This window comes from Sorex araneus, chromosome 1, assembly GCF_027595985.1.
Source record: "Sorex araneus isolate mSorAra2 chromosome 1, mSorAra2.pri, whole genome shotgun sequence".
In the NCBI taxonomy this organism is placed as follows: Eukaryota; Metazoa; Chordata; class Mammalia; order Eulipotyphla; family Soricidae; genus Sorex; species Sorex araneus.
In genome coordinates, this window is record NC_073302.1 from 146,430,305 (window position 1) to 146,452,037 (window position 21,733).

The following is a 21,733-nucleotide window of genomic DNA, read 5'->3' on the forward strand; positions in this document are numbered from 1 at the left end:
ACGGCCTGTGAACAGGCGCTTTCTCTATAGAAAGTTGTTTTTTTTTTTTTTTGAAAAATGGTTTATTTTCTTTTTATTTCCTTGATACTTTATTTGAAGGCTCTCACACAGAAACTTATAAGATATTAGTGAGTATAGAAAGTTGTTTTAAGTAGCTTAGTGATAGTCACTTGAGAACATGAGTCTCAGAACCTAGAGTCCAAGGCTACTTTAGTCTTCCGAGCTTCCAGAAGAAAGCAGTGGCTGGAAGAGGCACACTCTTTCTGAAGAAAGGCCTTATGGTTATATGCTCGATTTCTTCTTACTCATCAGAGAGTATCAGCAAACATCTCTTAAGAAAGAATTGTTTTTGAGGGGGGAAAGCGTTGACATCTGTTTGGCATAAAGCCAGTTTAGAAATGGAATTTGTCCCTAGGAAATGTATGTGGAAATGTAAGTGAATTAGATTGGACATAGAAGTTTTCTCCAAAAAATAGAGAGCTTACTAAGAAATTTGGACTTGTCCAAAATTTTTGTTTCAATTGTGACACAGATTTTATTCTATCCCCCTCTGACTGCTTTTATTCTTTTTATTTCTCTTGCAAAACTTAGTCCCCCAATTTCTTTTTGGCCTCTGTCAGAAGCATTTCTATGTATGGTAGCTGTCACAAATATTTAGCATCTCAGCACTGCTGGTGACATTTTAGTGTATGAGGCTAAGCATAGTTGTTACTGAGATTACTATTGGTTGGTTCTTAATTTCACCAAAACCAAAATGCTGTGAGTACAAATGGTCTTTCAGTGTATTATGTTAACCTATTTACTATGAAAATTGACAGTATATTGTATAAGGGGTAAACACCCTTACTGTTGGGTTTTAAAGAGGAAATCAAAGGCAGATGTGACAGATCTTTTCTGTATCAGGCTTAAGACTGTGACTCTTTTTATCATGATTGTCATTGTTACTAAACAAACAATAGAACAAAATTTGAATATTCTTCAAGGCCCTGTGGCGCTAAACCCTATTGAAAAGCACAACCTCTGGGAGCCAAGCAAAATGGAGACAGAACGGAGAGTTAAGATGCAGAGTAGGAGTCTGTGATTCTGTACAAGTTTGGTAGGTGCTCTGCGCTGGGTGGGACGTGAGGCTGCAGAGATAGATGAGACCTGGTCCCAGCTGACACAGGGTTTACGGTGCAGCCAGGCATGCTGTGGATGGTTACAAATGGCCGGCTGCATGCACAAAACAGATGGTGTCATGGAGGGAGGAAAAGCTGGTGCTGCCCCTGCCTGGGACTTCCATTCCAATTATCTCAAGACAGGGAAAGCATCCTGGATGGGACCTAAACCTCCAGCCCTGCTCAGTGTTTTGCAGGGCCCTGGGTGCGCTTCCTCCCATTGTTGCTAGTGAAGCTGGGAAGTGGGAGGAGAGAGGTAAATCATGAATAGAGTGCCGGGGGTCCCTCACTGGGAAAAGGTAAGGAATCACCGAGCATGTGCCAGGATGCCAACCCGTGTCTCACACAGCTCTGGGGGAATCTGGTGTCTGTGGTGCCTTATCTGAAGTAGGGAGGAGAAAGACAGTCAGTTTCTCCTGATCCACCTCTGCCACCTCAAGGATGCAGGGTTACTAGGTTTTTGTCTCACCTCGCAGAAAAGAATTTCAGGATAGATGAGCAGTGAAGTAAAACAGATTTTATTTGGAGGTTTTAGAAAGGGGAAGGAAGACATCATATGATCTTCATTATCAGCAATAGAAAACAAATTATCTAATGATGCCTTTTCAGCAGGTCTGATTGTTGGAGGAAAATTCCAAATAATAATAGTGGTTTTTCTGTCAAAAATGGAATGTAACCAAAGTAAAGAGAGTAAAGTGAAAATCATCTGCCACACAAGGTGGGAGGTGGGAGAGGGGTACACTGGGGTTCTTGGTGGTGGAACATGTGCACTGGTGAAGGGATGGGTATTTGATCATTGTATGACTGAGACTTAAACCTGAAAGCTTTGTAACTGTTCTCACAGTGATTCAATAAAAAATAATCACGAAATCCCATTAATTACCGATTTCTCGGGCGGGCTCAGTAACATCTCATTTCGTCCTTTCCCTGAGATCTTAGAAGTCCATCTCGACTTGGCCCTCCTAACGATGTTGCACTGGGGGCTCTTCAGGGTCAGGGGAATGAAATCCAGCTTGTTACTGGATTTTGCATATGAATACATCATGGGAAGCTTGCAAGGCTGTCCCATGTGGGCAGGAAACTCTCAGAAGATTGCCAGTTTCTCCCAGAGGGAGAAGAAGGCTAAAGATATCTTCTGGGAGCTTGCTTTTAAGTCTCTCTCTGGATGTTGGCCGTTGATGGGACTGCACACATCTAGGTTCCTCTCCCAGTACCTTCATACATGAGGCCTGTCCAAACATGTGGAGAGGGGCCTCCAGCATGGCTGTAGCTAGGTTCCGGTGGTCTTCGGCTGCTGGGAGCTCTGCTCGGGGTGGGGAGGGAAGCTGGAGCCAATCCCCTCTGAGGGGCCCCGGGGAAGACAGCCAGGCATTCGGGCAAGAGACTGTCTGCCAAATAATAATAATAATAATAATAATAATAATAATAATAATAATAATAAATTAAATAAGAAAGGGGAAGGAGGGAGAGGAAGTGGAAGAGAGTAGAGTAACGTGCTCAGAGAGAGTGTGGGCTTCTTCAAGGGTGGAGAGAATTCTACACACATCCCAGCATTAGATAGGAGAGCATGGAAGTACACATCACAAGAGGGGAGATGGGGCAACACATGTGCTCAGGCACTTACATCTGCTCATCTACATGGGCACAAGCAGCACACGGGCTCTGGCAGCATATGCGCATCCTTCCTTTGTTCAAGGTGGCTTTTATAGGGGTTTTCCAACCTGCTCCCCAACATGGGGCTTCTACTTCTGTCAAGGTCATTGCTAAGGAGGTTGCCCAGGGAGGTAAGGTTGGAAGTGGTCATGGTCTTCTTTAAAATTCCTTTCCTGGCCTTTTGTTTCTGCTGGAGCTTCTAAGTGGCGGTGGGGGTGGGGGAGGGTGTTCCAGCCTTCTCTGGGTCTGTTGCTGGCCAGGTGAAAGTCTTATCAGGCTTTACTTCCTGTTTTCTGCAAAGTTGGCTTTTTCCAACTTCAGAGCTCCTGATATTATTTCCCAGGAAATTCATTGCCTTTGCCTTGAGGGAGGGGACTTTTCCTGTCTACCTGCCTGCATCATATACACCTGACAGATGGGATCACAGCAGCTTCTTCCTGGTGGGCAGCGTGTGCCTGTGTGAGGATTGCACCAGGGCAGAGTTGTTGAGCAGTGGAAAGCGGGCACGGTCTTGCTGTTGACTGTGGACCTTCCCCCTCCTGGAAGGCTCAGCAGACCTTCCATATGTATTCTTGGTCCTCACAGCTCCCTTCGAGGGAAGGGTTATCTTCATTTTACCAATATTTATGAAAAACCTATGCCCAGCAGTTAAAGAAGTCTGATAGCGGATACCCAGCTCCTCTGTGACATGGGGTTAGTTGTTCAGTTTGGAGTTTGAACCTTTTGAGTTCAACTCTTTGGGGTTAACCTTGTAGGATATTTTCCCCTAAGAATTTGCCATCCAGATGACCACCATCTGAAGTGAGACTTTCATCCAATGGCAACGAATGAGAGTCCAAGTTTCATTTCCTGAGTTTGAGCATTGAATATGGGCTGGGCATCCAACTCAAATGGCAGAGCATGTTTGACTTCTTTGCCCAGTATGGCATGGACCCCCAAGCCTGGGACTACTGGCCACAGTGTGTTGCTGGAAGTGGCCTGACACCATCCAGTGGACCCTATAGAAAATGAAAACTGAGGGGCCAGAGCAGTAGGTGGTACAGCAGGGAGTATGCTTGTCTTGAACATGGCACCGAGATTTGATTCCTGGCTTCCCATATGGTCCTCCGAGTCTGCCCAAGAGTGTTCCTAAGCACAAGTCAGGAGTAAGCCCTGAGCACTGCTGAATGTGGCCCCCAGATAAACAAAAACAAATAAACAGATGTGAATGTATTTCCAACATCTGGAAAGGACAACAAAAAGTACAGATGGAAGTTTGGTGGAGGAGACCCCCCACGATGAGCTGAGGGGCTGATTGCATACACGGCAAGTGCCTTAGCCCCTGCTCTGGAACTTCAGGGCAGGCTCCAGTAATTGTGTTGAGAAATAAGAGTGTGATGAAGCAAGGGGACAAGATGTGGCTTCCTTGTTTGACTTCTCTGGAAGGTGGTGAGATGCTGGTCTGGGGAGGTTTGAGAGATGGACAGAGGAGGCAGATCAGAAAGGAGAAAGAGGCAGAGGGAACTGGAGCTGACAAGTAGTTTAACAGCTGCTCCACATATCCACAGACTGACTCTGAGGGGGAAAAAAATGGTTCTATTTATTTGCCGTTTCCTTCCATCTATCTTCCCAACAGCCTTCATCAATATCTGTCATTTCCCAGGGGGTTTAGGCATGTCTAGCAATTCATTCTACTGAATTATATTTCAATACACGGGCAGAGGGAGGCCAGATGGCAGACGTTAACTCTGACCTGGGCCCAGCATTGCATGGACGCTCGCTGTCACCTCCGCCTCCTGGACACCGCGCTCAGCCCTGGCAGCCAGGCTCACTCTGGGGGTTGGGTTCTGGTTGCCATGCCCTCACCAGAGGCATCGCCCTACCTTACGCCTTTCAGTGCCAAGTTTAGATGGTCATTGGTGGCCTTCGGTGTATGCCTCAAGCTACTTAGTATATTTCCCCCTAAGAATTTGCAATCTAGACAACCACTGTCTGAAGCGAGGCTCCCTTGGAGAATGTGCATGTAGCAAGAGAGAGGTGCTGGGTGTGGGGAATGGAGAGGAAGCCAGGTGAGTACTTGCCGTCATAGGAGCAGGCCATTTACCTAGCTCCTTTTGTGCATTAGTCATGGGATCCTAATAGAAATTGACTGAAAGCAATAATATCTCTCCCCCCCCCTTTCTTTTGAGCAGGGGACACCTGGTGGTGCTCACAGACTACTTCCGCCTCTGTGCTCAACAGCAGCCTCTGACAGTGCTCAGGGGACTAGATGCTGTGCCAGGGTTGGGAACTAGAAGGAGACGCAATGCAAAGCTAGTGCCTTATCTCCCACCTTCTCTCCAGCTCATGAGACTAATAATCTTGATGAAGGAGAGGGCAGAATTATTTTTTAAATTTATTTTTATAGGGGCCACCCCAAGTTAGGCACAGGGATCATGTAGTGCCAGGGCATCAAATTCAGGGCTTGGTAGAGCACATGCTTTACTGTTTAAGCTATATCCATGTCTCGATTTTGCCAGCCACCCACAGTTTATTGATGTGGTGTACTGCCGTTTCATTTGGCAATATTCCAGTGAGGGAAATAATGGGGTTCTCGCCTTACAAGTGAGGAAACTGAGGCTCAGAATATTTAAATGTTAGAAAATTATTCGGCTGGAGCATTAGCACTGCAGGTAGGACGTTTGCCTTGCATGCGGCCGACCCGGGTTCGATTCCTCTGCCCCTCTCGGGGAGCCCGGCAAGCTTCCAAGAGGATCCTGCCCGCATGGCAGAGCCTGGAAAGTTACCCGTGGTGTATTTGATATGCCAAAAACAGTAACAACAAGTCTCACAATGGAGACATTACTGGTGCCCGCTCGAGCAAATTGATGAGCAATGGGATGACAGTGACAGTGACAGAAAATTAGTGAAAAATGCGAAGGCCAGGCCAAACATATTTTTCTGTATCAGATAGGTTTCATTTGTAAATATACCACATGTTGGCATTTTCCCTTCTCATAAAACAGTGGCTCTCAATGACTGAGGTGATAGAGAAATGCACCTTTGCATCATCTTTTCATCTTACCCACACCTGACATATTTTTGATGTAAGGGTGCACTTGACAGTGACCATCACTGCTAGCTCCAGATACTGCCCCTTACCCTCCTGGGTTTGGTTTTGCCTTTTTTTGTTGGAGGGGGAGGGCACACCAGGTGACATTTAGAGGTTACTCCCGACTCTGGGCTAACAGATTATTCCTGGCAGTGTTCAGAGGACCACATGGGATTCCAGGAATTGAACCTGGGTCATCCGAGTGCAAGGCAAGCGCCCTACCTGCTTGCTGTGCTATCTTTCCAGCCCGACTCGCCTGACTTTTACCAGTAATTTTTCATTTCCGTATTGTAGACCTGTGTGTTCTGGTGTTCTTCTACCATCTCTACTGCTCTCATCTGGAACTGGGCATGTGTGACTCCTGGAGACATAGTTCATGTACCCAGACCTTCCACACTTACCCTGAACTGCTCACCTCTAAAATCCACACTGCTTGCTATGAGCTTCCTTTTAAGGCATCCCCAAACTTTGTCCCCAGACCCTGGCTGCTTGTAATGCTGCAGTGCTCTTCTATATTAAATAGAGAATGTTGGTGACCAGACTCCAAGAAGCAAAGCTTGGGCATCCCTGGAAGATTGAGCCTCCAGAGGAGGAATTTAGAGATTGTGACCTTAAGCAGTTCATTTGATTCTGACCTTGAACTTTATCACCAACCTGACTACTAGCCTCACAAACACAGACAAAGCCGTGGTTTGGCTTTTAGTTTCCTTTCCTGTCACTGGCCAATCGGCAGTGTTTTTTCAAGGACTTAGGGTCAAGGCTATGGACTTCGCTTGTGTGAGTAAACACACTCCACTTACTATTGTTGTGGTTGTTGTTGTTATTATTGAATCTAAATAGCAGCTCAATATGGGAGTCAGTGAACTCCATCACCCTGGTCACAGGTCTCTTGGTTTCTCAAATTGTATTTATTTATGCCATTAAGAAGAGTGATTTAGCGGCGGTGTCGATGCTGTCTAGGTATAGTTATTCTTTTGCACTGGGGACAAGAAATTGGAAGTCAGTCACCCATGTGAGAGGCAAGATGAAAGGAACCATGTCTCTGTTGTAGGAGCACAGCTGAAGATGAATAAAGGAGGCTGTAATTGCCTGCGCGTGTGACAGTCACCACGATGGCGAGCCAGTGTTTAGGAGTGAGCAATGGGGCATAGAAGAAAAATATCCTGATGATGGAGTACCTTGAGGCCCCGCACTGACTCATGGGTTCTGTCCAGACCCAGTCAGTGACTAGCATGGTCTCTTCTGCCCTTCCTCTGTTTTTAAGGTCTGGAAAAATTTTGAAAACCTCAGTTCATCTGCCTTGTAAATGATTCAAGAGGCTCGGCTATTCTGTGTAATTTGCCCAAGCTGACACTATTATCATTTAGTGGAGGCCTTCATTTAGGCAACGAAAAGGACTCTTTTGTTTGCTTGTTTTTTGGGGGGTGCAGGGGTTGGGGGCATACCCAGCAGTGCTCATCAATTACTCCTGGATCTGCACTCAAGCAGCTGGCCATACTGGGGAGACACATGTGCAGGGGATCCAACATGGGTTGGCTGTATGCAAGGCAAATGCTCTGCTCGCTGTCACTTTAAATGTCACTTTACTTGGGGGTAAAAGTCACTTTACCCCCAAGACTCTACCCCACCCTCGTTTTTTAAAACTTTGGAAGGTTTATTGGTTTTTGGCTAAGCAAAAGAAGGTGATTGCATGATTGCATGCACACGTGCTCCCCTTCTGTCTCTCTCCCGCTTTCTGTTAAAATATATCTGACAATGTTTAGCGTTTTAACCTTTCTTTTTTGAACTGTGGAATTCAGTGGTGTCAGATAGGCTCACATTGCACATCTGTTGGCTTCTCTCATCTCCAGAACTTCGGCATCATCCTTAACCAAAACTCCTTTCCCATTAAGCACTGGCTTTCCCTTCCCTATACACCCCTGCCTCCAGTAACCACTCAGCTTCCTGCCACAACAAAGGAGATTATTCCTGCACCCTCAGAGAAGAGGTGTCCTGTAGTGGATGTCCTTGTGTCCTTCCCTTCATTCAGCAGGCTCTTGGGTCATCCATGTCACATGTGCTAGGAGCATGTTTTATTTTTTCAGGTGAAATAGTACCCTCTACTGAATAATATGTCTTGCATTTTGCTTATCCACATATCTGCCAGTGGACATGTGGGTTGCTGCCCACTTTTCGCTGCTGTGAATCATGCTGCCATGAGCACTGATAGGAAACTATCTATTGGAGTTTCTGCTTTCATCTGTACACATGTCCAGTGGTAAAATTAAGCCAAGGACATTTACTAGGCAATGCGAAGGTTCAAACAGTGAGATGCCCCTTGTCCACCTTAGTGGCAGAGAGAAAGTGTGAGGCCCCAGTACCTGCTCCTGAGGCAGTGCAGAGCTGTGCCACCATTCTGTTTGTCCTCGGCCTCTTTTCCACTGCAGGTCCCATTCTTCTGCTCTCCTTGCTGTCATTTCCCCACTTCACCTACACTCCTGAGGGCAGCAAAACTGCCCCCAACCCCCACTTCCCTTTGTTCCCAGTACTCTAGAGGGATGAACAGACTTTGTTGAAGTTCTTTCACACACTTGAACACCAGAGCTCGTATTGGCAGATTAATATGTCACCAGGCTATACTAGTTCCCCTTTTTCTTCTGTTTGTAGTCTTAGCATAATAACCTAAATTTTAAGACTGACTGTTAAGTCAACACTTGTACTTCAAGTAATAAGGAGCTACTCTGTGTGTGTGCGTGTGTGTATGCATGTGTGTGTGTGTGTGTGTGTGTGTGTGTAATGGGGGCAGGATGGGGGAGGGATGCATACCCAACTACACAAAGAATGTGCTTCTTGCTCTGTGCTTAGGGATCACTCCTGGCAATGTTTATTGAACCATATGTGGTGCAGAGGATCGAATCATGGTTAGCTGCATGCAAGACAAACACTTTATTTATTGTGCTATATCTCCAATTTGGGTGTGTGTTTCGGGGAGGTAGTTGGGCCATATCAAGTTGTGCTTTGCACTTACTCTTGGCTCTGCATCAAGGAATGATGACTTTGTGGACCATATGTGGTGCTGGGGATTGAACCATGAAAGGCAAGTGTCTTACCTGCTCTTTTATCTCATCGGCCCCAGTAGGAACTTTTTTTTTTATCACACCCAGCGATACTCAGGGGTTACTCCTGGTTCATGCACTTAGGAGTCACTCCTGGCAGTGCTCGGGGGACCATATGGAATGTTGAGATCAAACCTGGGTCAGCCGTGTGCAAGGCAAATGCCCTACCCATTGTACCATCACCCCGGTCCAGTATAAACTTTTTAAGTGGAAGGTTTTTAATCTGTTCAGATGCTGTTACTTCTGCAGTGATAAAGTATGTCTCCAGAGGCCCTGTTTGATACTATCTATAGTCATATTGCTAAAGTTATTGTTGACCTGATGTTCTTTTTCCTCAGAGTAATACTTGAGACTTTGGAGTGCTTCAAAAGCATCTGTCTTGAATATGAAAGCATGTATTGTGGAGATTCGCTTCATGTTTCTTAGAATGGAGGATGGAAATCAAGGAAAAGAAATTCTAGGAAAAATATGAGACTTCAGTAGAACCAAGACACAGTCTATGTCTAGTCTCGGTGACCTGTTTACTTTAATATATAATCATAAAAGTCTGTAGAGCGTCCCACTCATTTTGCCCAGTAGCAGCCACCATGACATAAGCAGTTATAATAACTTCTATACAAATAAATAATCCCATTCACACAACCCATCTATCTGTGGCTAAAACCCAAAACATTTTTGTCAATCTGGGTGACAGATTCAAGCTTTAACAGAGATCTTTGCTTACTGCTTTTAAACTTTTAGTTGTGTAGTAGAAAATACTGAAGAAATGTTGGAACACTGGTATTTTAGAAACATGTTTCTGAAGCACACATTGTGGATCAAATTTCAGTAGTAACAACAAGCTTGATTTGGTATTAAAACATAGCCATTACCAGATTGCTAGGAAAACTCACCTCACACAACAAATTGGGAATGGTATTATTCATTAATTTCCACCCTTGCAGCTGAATAATGCAGTTGACAGATGCTAATTTTCTTAAATTGTAGGCAGCAAATGATGCATGAATACAACAGCAATACACTTTTTAGAGGCTCTTGGTAGTCATCAAAAAACGAATTTATATAAAGTTTGTTGTAATCACTAACAACTATGGCACGATGTTAGTGCCTTCTAATGACTGCCTTAAATCCATCTGCTGTCCTCTTTTCCCTGTTGACACTAATGGGGGTCTGGGCATGAATCAAACATCCCATGTGTTGTGTTTGCAGCCCCTCTAATTTGTAACATGCAGGCGATTCCTCAGGATGAGATTCCTACAAGAGTAATGACATGTAAAACCTAACCCTAGATGGGATTATAAGCATTTCATTGAATATGCGTCTAAATGCTTCCTGACTTATTGTTTTCTAGTGTTTAAATTTTATGACTTGCTTACTGTATAATCTTATTTGCATTGGGCAGCTTGTTGTATTTCTCCTTTTTGAAAGTTTATATTTATTGAATGTCCTTATTGTATTTTCTTTTTAAATTGTACAGCTCCCCCCACCCACTCCCAGTTTTGTCCCATTTTGTATCTGAGAAACTAAGGCTTCATCAGTAAGTGATGGCACCAGGTATATGGATCTGAATTAGAATTCAGTGGTTTGACTTGAGTCATCCCCACACTAGCAATTGATTCTTAGCATCATCAGCAAGACTGCTGGCAGTCTTGTTGGGTCTGAAGGTACTGTGACTTCGTGGACGAAGTTTGGAAATTTTATTCAGACTCAATTCAAAGAGAAAACTCTGGTCTGGAAAGATAGTACAGGGACTAAGCTGATTACCTTGCCATATGGCTGAACCTCAGCGTCATCTATGGTCACCCCAACACTGCCAGGGTTCCCTCCTGAGCACAGAGCCAGGAATTACTCCTAAGAATTGCAGTGGTTGCTCCCTTCCCCAGTCTAAGAACAGTAGTCTGGCACTATTAGTAATAGCCCAAACCTGGAAACAACCCAAGTTGTCCATAAACAGATGATTGAAAAAAGAAGCTGGTACATATACACAATGGACTGCTACACAACGATCAGAAAACACTTTGCTATTCAGTGTATGGATTTAGAGAGCATCATGCTGAGTGAAGTCAGTAGCAGAAGGACAGCTACAAAATGATCTGCATCATATGTGGGATATAAGGAAACGACCTTTATGTGGGATATTAGGAAACGACCACTAATCAAAAGCAATGAAAAACCGAGAACTGGTCTTAAGTAGGAAGCATATCACTGCAGGGCAGGTAGGATGGGGAGCTCTGAGACCCTGGTGGAGGGAAGCTAACACTTGGTAGCGAAAGAATGTGGTGACGGAATTTTTTTTCTGTGAAACCCCTGCTATTATCAACACTGTAAATCACAGTATCTAAAATTAAACAACAACAGCAAAAAGAGTAGTCTGTTGGTGAGCATCGCAGTTCCACCCTCTGGATTGGGCTCTGCTGAGATAAGAAAGGAACTGACAAAGATTCTCTTCTCCCTAGTCCCAGCCAAGTGCCTCAGCACTCTCTCAGCCCTGCAAATAAAGACTGGAATAAACAGCAACCAGAGTTCGTAACAGGCACAAGACCCATAATGGGGATGGCCTGAACTCTCCGTGAAGTGCCTGCTTGAGAAAACTCAACACTGCCTCCCTCTCCCCACTCCCAGTCTACTCTTTGTTTTGACCTTGAGGACAGAAGACAAAAGCTCTGTCTCCTGGTGTCTGTAAGAAGATCGAAGTTTAACTTTGATCTTCATCAGTTAGTGGACACTGCAGCAGGAGCACATTCACAGTGACAGCCTGTTTCTCCCCTCCACAACCCGATATACCCTCACCACCTCGTCCCCCTTCATTCTCCTTTCCAGACACCCTGAACATGAGTTCAGTGCATGCTGGACGCCCTCCCTCGACCCCCACTGATGGAAATTACTACTGATTCAGCTTGAACCTTAACTGTCTACTTCCTTCACAGTGTCCCCACTTTTCCTCTTGCCCCCCCAGCCTGCCTCTGTGGCAGACACTTTTCTTGATCTTTATCCACCCCCTCTTTTATTTATTTTTTGTTCCCTTTAAAGCATTGTGGTTTACAATACTATTTGCTGAGATGGTATCATGCATATCACTTTGCTTCCTCTTCAGCACCTTGTCCTGGTCAGGAGTGACCACTTCCCTCTATCCTTGATGTAGTGGTCCTTTCCCTGACCTGTCCTCCCCCACTCCCCATAGCAAGCTTATTATTAAGGACCAGTTCTTCTGCTCCTTCCTTCTGTTGCCTCTGGGCATTAGTTATTCCCTTACTATATTTCTGTACATCCTGCATATGAGTGTGATCATGCTGTGTCTGCCCTTCTTCCTTTGACTCATTTCACTCAGCCTGATACTCTCCAGATCCATCCATGTATCAGCAAATTGCATGACTTCATCTTTCCTGGGGTGTGAGTAGTATTCCACTACTTACACTTCATTTTTAATTTAATTAAATGTTATAGCTAGGTAACCACGTTTACGGTAGTGTTAACGTTTAGGCCTGGATGCACACAGCAGCATGGGGATATTGTCAGAATGTCTGGGCACATGGGTGGTGAGGCTGGCTCACTGGGTATCATCCTTCCTTCTGCTGAGGGGTGTCCAGACTTCTTATCTTTCACCTGCACCTTGGGCCTTGTTTCCCGGCTTGGACTCACCTAAGAGATAGCAATAATCAAAAGGTATGTGTTAGTGCTAGACTCAGTGATTTTTTTTTTGTTGTAATTTTATTGAATCACTGTGAGATAGTTAGAAGCTTTCAGTGATTTTATTTTTAAAGTGAAACTAAAGTGTTTTTTGAAAGAAATTAAAAAATACAGGGAGAAATCTCTGTTCAAGAGAAAGCATGGGCCTTTCTGAGGGGAAAAGCCTACACTGCATGTCTGCTGAGATGGCACATGTGTCCTGCTAACATGCCCTCTGCTTAAAATGAAGTGACAGTCTAACACCCCCACTCGTGTGATGTGGAGTGGCTGGAAAGAAGAAAGTGACTCTGATTCCATCGGCCGATGCCCTCTTGAGACCTGCCACACTGTTGAGCAAGATCAGAGCCTGTGATTCTGCACTGAGGGCAAACTGGAACCTCACCTGCTTCTGCTCGGCCTCCCTCTGTCCATTGGGCTATGATGAGTGCCCTTGACCTTCAGTCTTGTGCCCTTTCTCTTTTCAGGCCCTCTGCTGGCTTCTTGCTCCCCTCATCCCACAAACCCCACAGAAAAGTACCCACTTTAACCGAGACATCCCCTCTTTTTAAAAAGTAAATTTATTTATTAAATCACCGTGAGAGCAGTTACAAAGCTTTCAGTTTTTTTTTTTCCTTTTGGGTCACAACTGGCGATGCACAGGGGTTACTCTTGGCTCTGCACTCAGGAATTACCCCTGGCGGTGCTCAGGGGACCATATGGGATGCTGGGAATTGAACCGGGTTGGCCGCATGCAAGGCAAACACCCTACCTGCTGTGCTATCACTCCAGCCCCGCTTTCAGGTTTAAGTCTCAGTCATACAATGATGAAACACCCGCCCCTTCACCAGTGCACATTTTTCACCACCGAAAACCCCAGTATACCCCCCATCCCACACTTTCTTCCTATCTGTGTGGCAGATAATGTCCACAGTACTCTTCTCTCTACTTTGATTACATTCAACATTTAGACACCAGACCCACCATTATTATTTGGGATTTTCCCCCAACACTCAGACCTGCCTAAAAGGAAACATTAGACAATAGACAACTTATTTTCTATTGCTGATTATGAATAACGCCAACCCATGTTTGATTCCTCCGTCCCTCTCAGAGAGCCCGGCAAGCTACTGAGAGTATGGAGCCCTCACGGCAGAGCCTGGCAAGCTACCCGTGCATATTGGATATGCCAAAAACAGTAAAAATAAGTCTCTTAATGAGAGACGTTACTGGTACCTGTTCGAACAAATCAATGAGCAATGGGATGACAGTGACAGTGATTATGAATAACATATGATGTCACGTTGCCACAATAGTGGCTGTGCAATTTTGGAATTCTGAAATTTTAATAATTAAATCTGGAGGGATTTCTGCCAAAAGCCGCTGGGTTCTGAGATTCGTTTGTGTGTCTCTGGGATCATGGCCATTAAGCAGCTTAATCAGTAGCTGGAGGGACCCTTTGTGGGTGGTAACTCGGGGGTCTCATTGGGGCGGGGGAGGACAAAGGTTGGCTCCACCCCATCCCAGGAGGCCCCGCGTGTCTTGTCACTGCTGGCCCATACCTGACTGCCCAATGGCCTGTGGAAGACTGTGGCCACCAAGCTGCCAGAGGGACTAGGCGAAGGGACGACACCTTTTCCCACCTGGGGTGGCTGGGCGCCGGTAACCTAATGCAAAGTCTGGACGCATTTCTGCCAAAAGCTGCTGAGTTCTGAGATTTGTTTGTGTATCTCTTGGGTCATGGCTGTTAAGCAGCTTAATCAGGATGCTCCCTCTTTTATAGAACCTTAGGAGCTCCTGTTTTGAGAGGTGTAAGGAGTGTGCACTCCTGGCTGGGTCACTGTGTTAGATAATGAAGCACACACACACACACACACACACACACACACACACACACACATATATATATATACACACACATATATATATATATTTGTATAGAACTCAAAAACAAAACTATACATATATATCTGTATCTATAAAGTCATGTATAGATAATAATAGGGAATGATTGACTACAACTTCATAACCTGCCAGCCATTCTTATCAAAGGTTGATATTTGCCACATTCTTCAAATACATTTAAAATATGTAATATTGCTCTTATTAGAAGCACAAGTTAAAATATATTTCTTTCAAGTTCCCATCCAGATCCTATTATTTCCAGATAATTTTTTAAAAAATAAAATATTATAGCCTTTCTTTAGACCCATTTACATTTTCCCTACAAGCCAGTTCTGATTTTGCTGTTTATCCTTGCCACAATGGAATGCTATTCTTTATGCTAATCTTATTCAATATTTTTCTTTCTTTCTTTTATGATTTGACCTAAGAACCCATTACCATGTTTTATTTTGTTGCTATGGGGACAGTGAAGCATGTATCCATGGAGTTAAAGAGCTTTTATAGTAATATGGATGGCGATAGTATATTGACTGATTTTTATGTCCCAGGTTGAGTACCTTAAGTGTGTTATCTCATTTAATCCTATCTTTTTGCCATTTCCCATCTTCTCAGATGATTTTATTTCTTTATATGTAGTATATTATTTTCTTTTAAATATAGAATTATCTTATAACATGTCATTTTTACCTACTTACATATGATGACTGCTTTCCTGAGAGAATTTCAGCGTCACAGTCAGAATTCTGGTTTTATTCACCTATTAGTTTAAGTATGTAACTTCTCCAGACTCAGAATGGAGATAATATTACCTAGTGTCCCATAGGATAGTGGAAAATTGCAGTCCCTTGTATATACTGGAACCTCAGTGTAGCTATTTTAGCTACTAAGCTATACTTAATGAAAAAAAAATTTGTGTGTGTGTGTGTAACAACCAGCAGTTCTTAGGGTTTACTCCTGGCTCTGAACTCAGGGTTCACTCCTGGCAGGACTTGAGGGACTATACATGGTGCCAGGGATTGAACCTGGGTCAGCTGTATGTGAAATAAGTACTATGTTTGATGCACTCTCTCTCTGGCCCGAATACCTAATGAATTTTAAGAGAATATTCAGTCCAGTTGTATTCTTCCTATCAAGACTTGATAACTTATTGATCAAATACTATATAGTCAGTGATATTCTATCAACAATCATTTACTGAGTATTGAGTACTTACTAAGTGCTAGTTATCAGGAAACAGAAATTAATAGCAATTTTCATTTCAGGAGCACGTAGGGGCAGTCTATTACTTTTTACTAAAGGAAAAACAGACTGATGGGTCATCCTAGAGGACACATTATTTTTATGTGATTACATTAAATTCATTATGTGATTTTTTAAATCCACCTTGAGTTTTCTTTACTAAGAAATATCTGGGGCAGAAGAGCAAGGACACCAGAGTTCTATATAAACCTCAGCATCATGTTGCCTCTCTCTCCCCTCCATGTAAGGCTTCTCTTAGAAACATGGACAAACAATACATAAAACATAAGGTAAAAGGCATAAAACAAAGGTAAAAGCACAGGAGGGATTAAAAACAAATCTATGAATTTTAATTATAAGATATTTATAAATTTTAAACAAGTTATAGGAAATAGTTCTTTCAATGTTAAGTAATTCATTTATTTATATAGTATCAATATTAGCCTCTTAAATACAGCATATAGTTTTTCTGTTTTTCCAGGAATCTACCTTTTGAGTCTAAGGAAAGGCAAATTTTCCCAAACTCTTCTTGGTCTAGCTTTATATTCATGTTTTAATTAAAGCAAGGGTCCTAAAGAGACAGACACTTGCCTTGCATATAGCCAGTTCTGTTTTGATCTCTGGCACCCTGTGTGGTTCCTTGACCATTTCCAGGAGTGATGTCTGAGCACAGAGCCAGGAGTAAGCATTCAGAAAAACCAGAAACAAAAGCATCAGCAAACACAATTTAAAAAGCATACATACAAGTATAGACTTTCATTGTCACTGTCATCCTATTGCTCATCGATTTGCTGGAGCGGGCACCTGTAACGTCTCCATTGTGAGACTTGTTGTTACTCTTATTGGCATATCAAATACACCACGGGTAGCTTGCCAGGCTCTGCCATGCGGGCGAGACACTCTTCATAGCTTACCAGGCTCTCTGAGAGGGGTGGAGGAATTGAATCCAGGTCGGCCTCATGCAAGGTGAATGCCCTACCTGCTGTGCTATCGCTCCAATTCTAACTGTAAATGTAACATACCCTGCACAGAGCATATTTGGATGTTTTTGAGATGGTAGCTAGAGCCACAGAGGGGAATTATATTAGAATTTTCAGTGTAGGGTGTACACTTTAGTTAATTCATATATTCTTTATTTGCTTGTTAACAATCTTAATCTTTTTGTAAAATCTTAATCTTTTGTAGAGAAGACGATGACAAAAATCAGTGTAATTTCAATTTTGTGAGAAAATTTTATGGAAAGAAAGTTTGGCAGAAAAACACTGAAATGCTGATAGTGGTTTTCCTGTTGTGGTTATAGGTGATTTTAATGGTGTGTGTGTGTGTGTGTGTGTGTGTGTGTGTGTCTTAAGAGTGAAAAAAATCAGATAAATCTTGTTTTTATTATTGTTATGGTAAGTTTTACTGGATCCCACCTGCATGGGAGAGCCTGACAAGCTACCCTTGGTGTATTCGATATGCTAAAAACAGTAACAAGTCTCACAATGGAGACATCACTGGTACCTGCTCAAGCAAATCCATAAACAATGGACGGCAGTGCTACAGTGCAGTGCTAAATTTTACAAAGTGTTTCATTTAGAAATCCTCTAATCTCCTCCACAATTTCACATAATTAATATATCAATATGTTAGAGATGAAAAACCAAGGCTGAGAGGTTGTCTAGATTCCTTCCCAGTTTGGTTCAGCTGCCTATCGAGATCTTAAAAATAGATCTAGTTTTGTTGGGATTCGTTTTCTCAGTGTATAGTCAAAGAGAAATTTTGGCAAAATAAGTCTTTCTTTTCTTTGCAGTTAACGTATAACTTTATGTGGGTGGGTGGAGAAGTAGTACAGGGGTGAAGGTGCTTGCTTTGCACACAGGCAACCTTGGTTTGGGCCTTGGCCTTGCATGTGATCTCACAAGTACTGTCAGCAGAGATCCTGAGCATAGAACCAAAATAATCCCAGAAACAGGAATAATCCAGGCTTGGCTCCAATCCCTCTCATTGATTCCTCAAAATAAATTTATTAAAACTCCTGAATCAAATCACTACACCTCTCAGCATGGAAAGCTGGTGGCAGCTGCCCCTAGTTCCTCTACTTTGTAAATTAGTTTACTGCAGTAGTTATTAACCAGTGGCGCATCCTTGTGAAGTGCATACCGGAGGTGAGGAAGAGAGGCTCCTTTCCCAGGAACTGAGTAGCTTTGCCTCTCCATGATCATGAAAGAGTATAGCATGTGTGGTCAGGGTCTCATACACATGGACCTTGAATGAGAGTTCAAAGGTTGCTGCTGTCTTTTCATTGTCCCTATGGGAATTTTGGGAAAGGAGTTTAATTATTCTTTTAATAATTCTTAATCATTCAGTAAGAATTTATTGACTAGCTACTATGTCCAGTCATTATTCCAGTATTGGGCAAAACAGATGGAAATGAAATATGGTTTTAGTGTTTCATTACTATGTAAATATCAATCTTAATTTCCTGAAATCTCAAAAAATGTCTTACTGCTTATAATTTTATAACTGCTGTCTAGTGACTAGGCTCTATTCCAAGTACTAAGAAAGTAATGAATTGTGCATTTGTGCATTTATACAGCTTGTTTGACTTTTAAAGGCCTGTATGTGTGTGTATGTGTGTATGTATTTCAAGGTGGATGTAAATTACACAGTGAACCTGGACTGACACTGATGTCCTGATATATGCAAATGGCTATTGTTATATACCCTCTGGATATGGTTGGATGACCACCTGAACTTGAGGAAGAGAGGAGAAAGAGTTACCAGTCCCATTTCACCTTGAAAGAATTCTCCGTGGCCAACCAAATGGAAGCAAAGATAAACTGGAACTATGTCAATTTAAGAAACTTCTGCACCACAAAAGAAATGATGACTAGAATTAAAAATTCCCCCACAGACTAGGAAAGAATGTTTGCCCACTACTCATGTGACTGAGGGTTAATGTAAAGCATGTGTTAAACTTTACAAGAAAAACCACCAACCCTATCAAAAAATGGGGAGAAGAGATGAGCTAAAGCCTTCTCAGAACCTTCCTCAGAGAAGACATATAGATAAATATATGGAAAAATGTTGAATATCACTTATTATCAGAGAAGTGCTAATCAAAATGACAAAGTGATATCACTTCACACCACTTAGACTGGCACACATCCAGTGTTGGTGTGGATGTGGGAAATAAAAGGAACAAAATCTCACCCAGTGCTGATGGGAGTGTTGACTGGTTCAATCTTTTGGGGAAAATAATATGGACAGATCTCCAAATTAATAAGTGAGCTTCAATTTTACTTTTTAGCATCTACTTCAAGGGTCAAAAACTCTATTTAGAATAGACATTTACTCCTATTTTCATTGCAGCACTTTTCACAAGGTTAAAATCTAGAAACACCTACAGTGTCAAAAATAGATGATGACTGGATGAAGGACCTATGGGGTGTGTGTGTGTGTGTGTGTGTGTGTGTGTGTGTGTGCGCGCGCGCGCGTGTGCGTGCACGTGCTCACATTTTATATATATCACTGTCACTGTCATCCCGTTGCTCATTGATTTGTTCAAGTGGGCACCAGTACCATCTCCACTGTGAGACTTGTTGTTACTGTTTTTGGCATATTGAATATGCCAGGCTTGCCAGGCTCTGCAAGATACTAGGCGCGCAAGATACTCTTGGTAGCTTGCCGGGCTCTCCAAGAGGGGCAGAGGAGTCGAACCCGGGTCGACCGCATGCAAGGCAAACCCCTACCTGCTGTGCTATCGCTCCAGCATATAAATATATACTAAAATATATAAAATACATATACATATGAATACCACTTGGTATATGAGAAAGTTAAAATCATATATCAGATATAAAAACAAAGTAAGGAAGTGAAAAATGGCCAAAAATGGCCAAAGGCAACAAAACATGAAAACTGGTTCATAGAACTGAGCTTTTTATGATGGACAAAGTGGTGGTGGTGGTGGTGGTGGTGGTAGTAGGACACTAAGACAGCAGTGAGGGGAAGTGCCACTCTGGTGGAGGATGTGGAGTTGGAACATTGTGTGCATGACACCCTGCCATCAATGGTATTGTAAATCATAGTGACAAAATTTAAAAATAAAATAAATTCTTCCTTTCTTCTTCTTCTTCTTCTTCTTATTATTATATTTTATCCCAGTTCCTGGACTGGAGCATTAGCACAGCAGGTAGGGTGGTTGCCTTGGAGGTGGCCGACCCGGGTTCAATTCCCCTGTCCCTCTCGGAGAGCCCGGCAAGTTACTGAAAGTACCCCGCTCACACAGCAGAACCTGGTAAGCTATCTGTGGGGTATTCGATATGCCAAAAACAGTAACAACAAGTCTCACAATAGAGATGTTACTGGTGCCCGCTCGAACAAATCAATGAGCAATGAATGGGATGACAGTGATCCCAGTTCTTACATCCCCACACTCTTCCCTTTAAAAGTGAGTTATGTTTTCACAAGCTTTAGGAGTTGATGTGTGGATCACTTTTCACTATTGGATACTGGAAATTCTTGTTTGCTGTCATTGTACATTTTAATTTCTCTGATACTGACAGTGATTTATTTATATTTTTTCTCAGCACAGTCTTAGCAAATAGGCAGACATTAACAGGATTCTCAACACTGTCCAGGCTGAAGGCTGGATGCTGGAGGTGGAGAGTTTATTTTAGTTTATATGAGAAATCAGCATCAGGATTGTAACTGGATGGGCTGACCTAATTAATACTATTTCTCTGGTTACTCTTAATAAATGGAATTGCAGAATATTGCAGAAATAGTAAACAAGAAAGGTGACCAAGAAAGAACCTACCCTTTCGACGGAATTATTGCTGTTCTTCCTGCCACTAACTGGGTCCTATTTTCATCCCAACAGGGCGGTACCTTCTTCCAAACCCGGTGGCTGGGCAGGCCTGGTCAGCATCAGTGGAGACGTCCAATCTTGTGCGCATGCGCAGCCAGGCGCTGGGCCAGTCAGCGCCCTCTCTCACAGCCAGTCTGGTGAGTTCCACTTAGCGCTCTCTGCAGGGGATGGACTTTGCACGGACTTGCCACCTCCCTAGGGACTATTTAGCGTTTATTGAATTTGATTAGATCTAAAATTACTTAAGTTTACCTTTAAGAACACCTTTGGGGAGCTAGGGGAAGTAGAAAGGTCACTTGCCTTGCACTCAGCTGCTAAGCAGGGTTCAATCCCCGGCACCCCCATGGTCCCTGGAGCCCACCAGGGGCGATCCCTGAGCTGAGTCAGGAGTAAGCCCTTAACATCGCTGGGTGTGCCCCACCCCCACCACCTCCCACCCCTGCCCCCAAGATAAAAGCAGATTTAGAAAGTGAATGAGAAAGTTTTCCCAGGAACACCCCATTTCCCGTCTAATTTGAGGTATTTCTGTCAGCTTCATTTTGTCCTCACCCTTTATCCGAAGAAAATGAAAGTGGCTCTAAGCTTTTATAGTTTCTTTTAAACTTTATTTGAAATTGATTTCAAATTTAGTTGGAATAAGAAATGTACATAGGACGTCAATTTATCCTTTACCCAAATTCCATGCTAACCTTTTCCACAGTTTGCTTTGATTTTTATGTGTGTTTATGTATGTAGATGTGAATATATGTACATCCATATGTAATTTTTTTTAACTATTTGAGAGTAAAACGTATATATCACAGCCTTTTTATAACGTGGTTACTGACTTCAGTTTATTTATGGCTGGTATACACCTTTGTCTGCCATCTTGCATTTTATCATATATCTTTAGTTTCATCTGGAATATTTCTTTAGCTTTTGTGACATTGAGAAATCTGAAAGCTATGCTACCATGTCTTTGCTAGAAAACTTCTCATGTTACATGTGCCTGATGTTTGGTTCCTCTGGGGTGCCTGTGGATTTTGTATTCCAGGCTAGAGTCTGATATTGGAGATAGCCTTGTCCTCTCAGGGCATGGCTTCATAGGCCGTTGATG

At 43.1% G+C, this 21,733-nt stretch overlaps 1 protein-coding gene across 6 annotated transcripts in view; it reads left to right on the forward strand.

Moving 5' to 3' along the window:
* MAST4 (microtubule associated serine/threonine kinase family member 4) overlaps positions 1-21,733 on the forward strand; it is a 668,112-nt gene that overhangs the window by 200,702 nt on the left and 445,677 nt on the right. For all 6 annotated transcript variants that reach the window (XM_055123954.1, XM_055123957.1, XM_055123955.1 and 3 more), the window contains exon 3: positions 20,650-20,774. In XM_055123954.1, the coding sequence (XP_054979929.1) occupies positions 20,650-20,774 (125 nt within the window). The remainder of the gene's footprint in view (positions 1-20,649; positions 20,775-21,733) is intronic.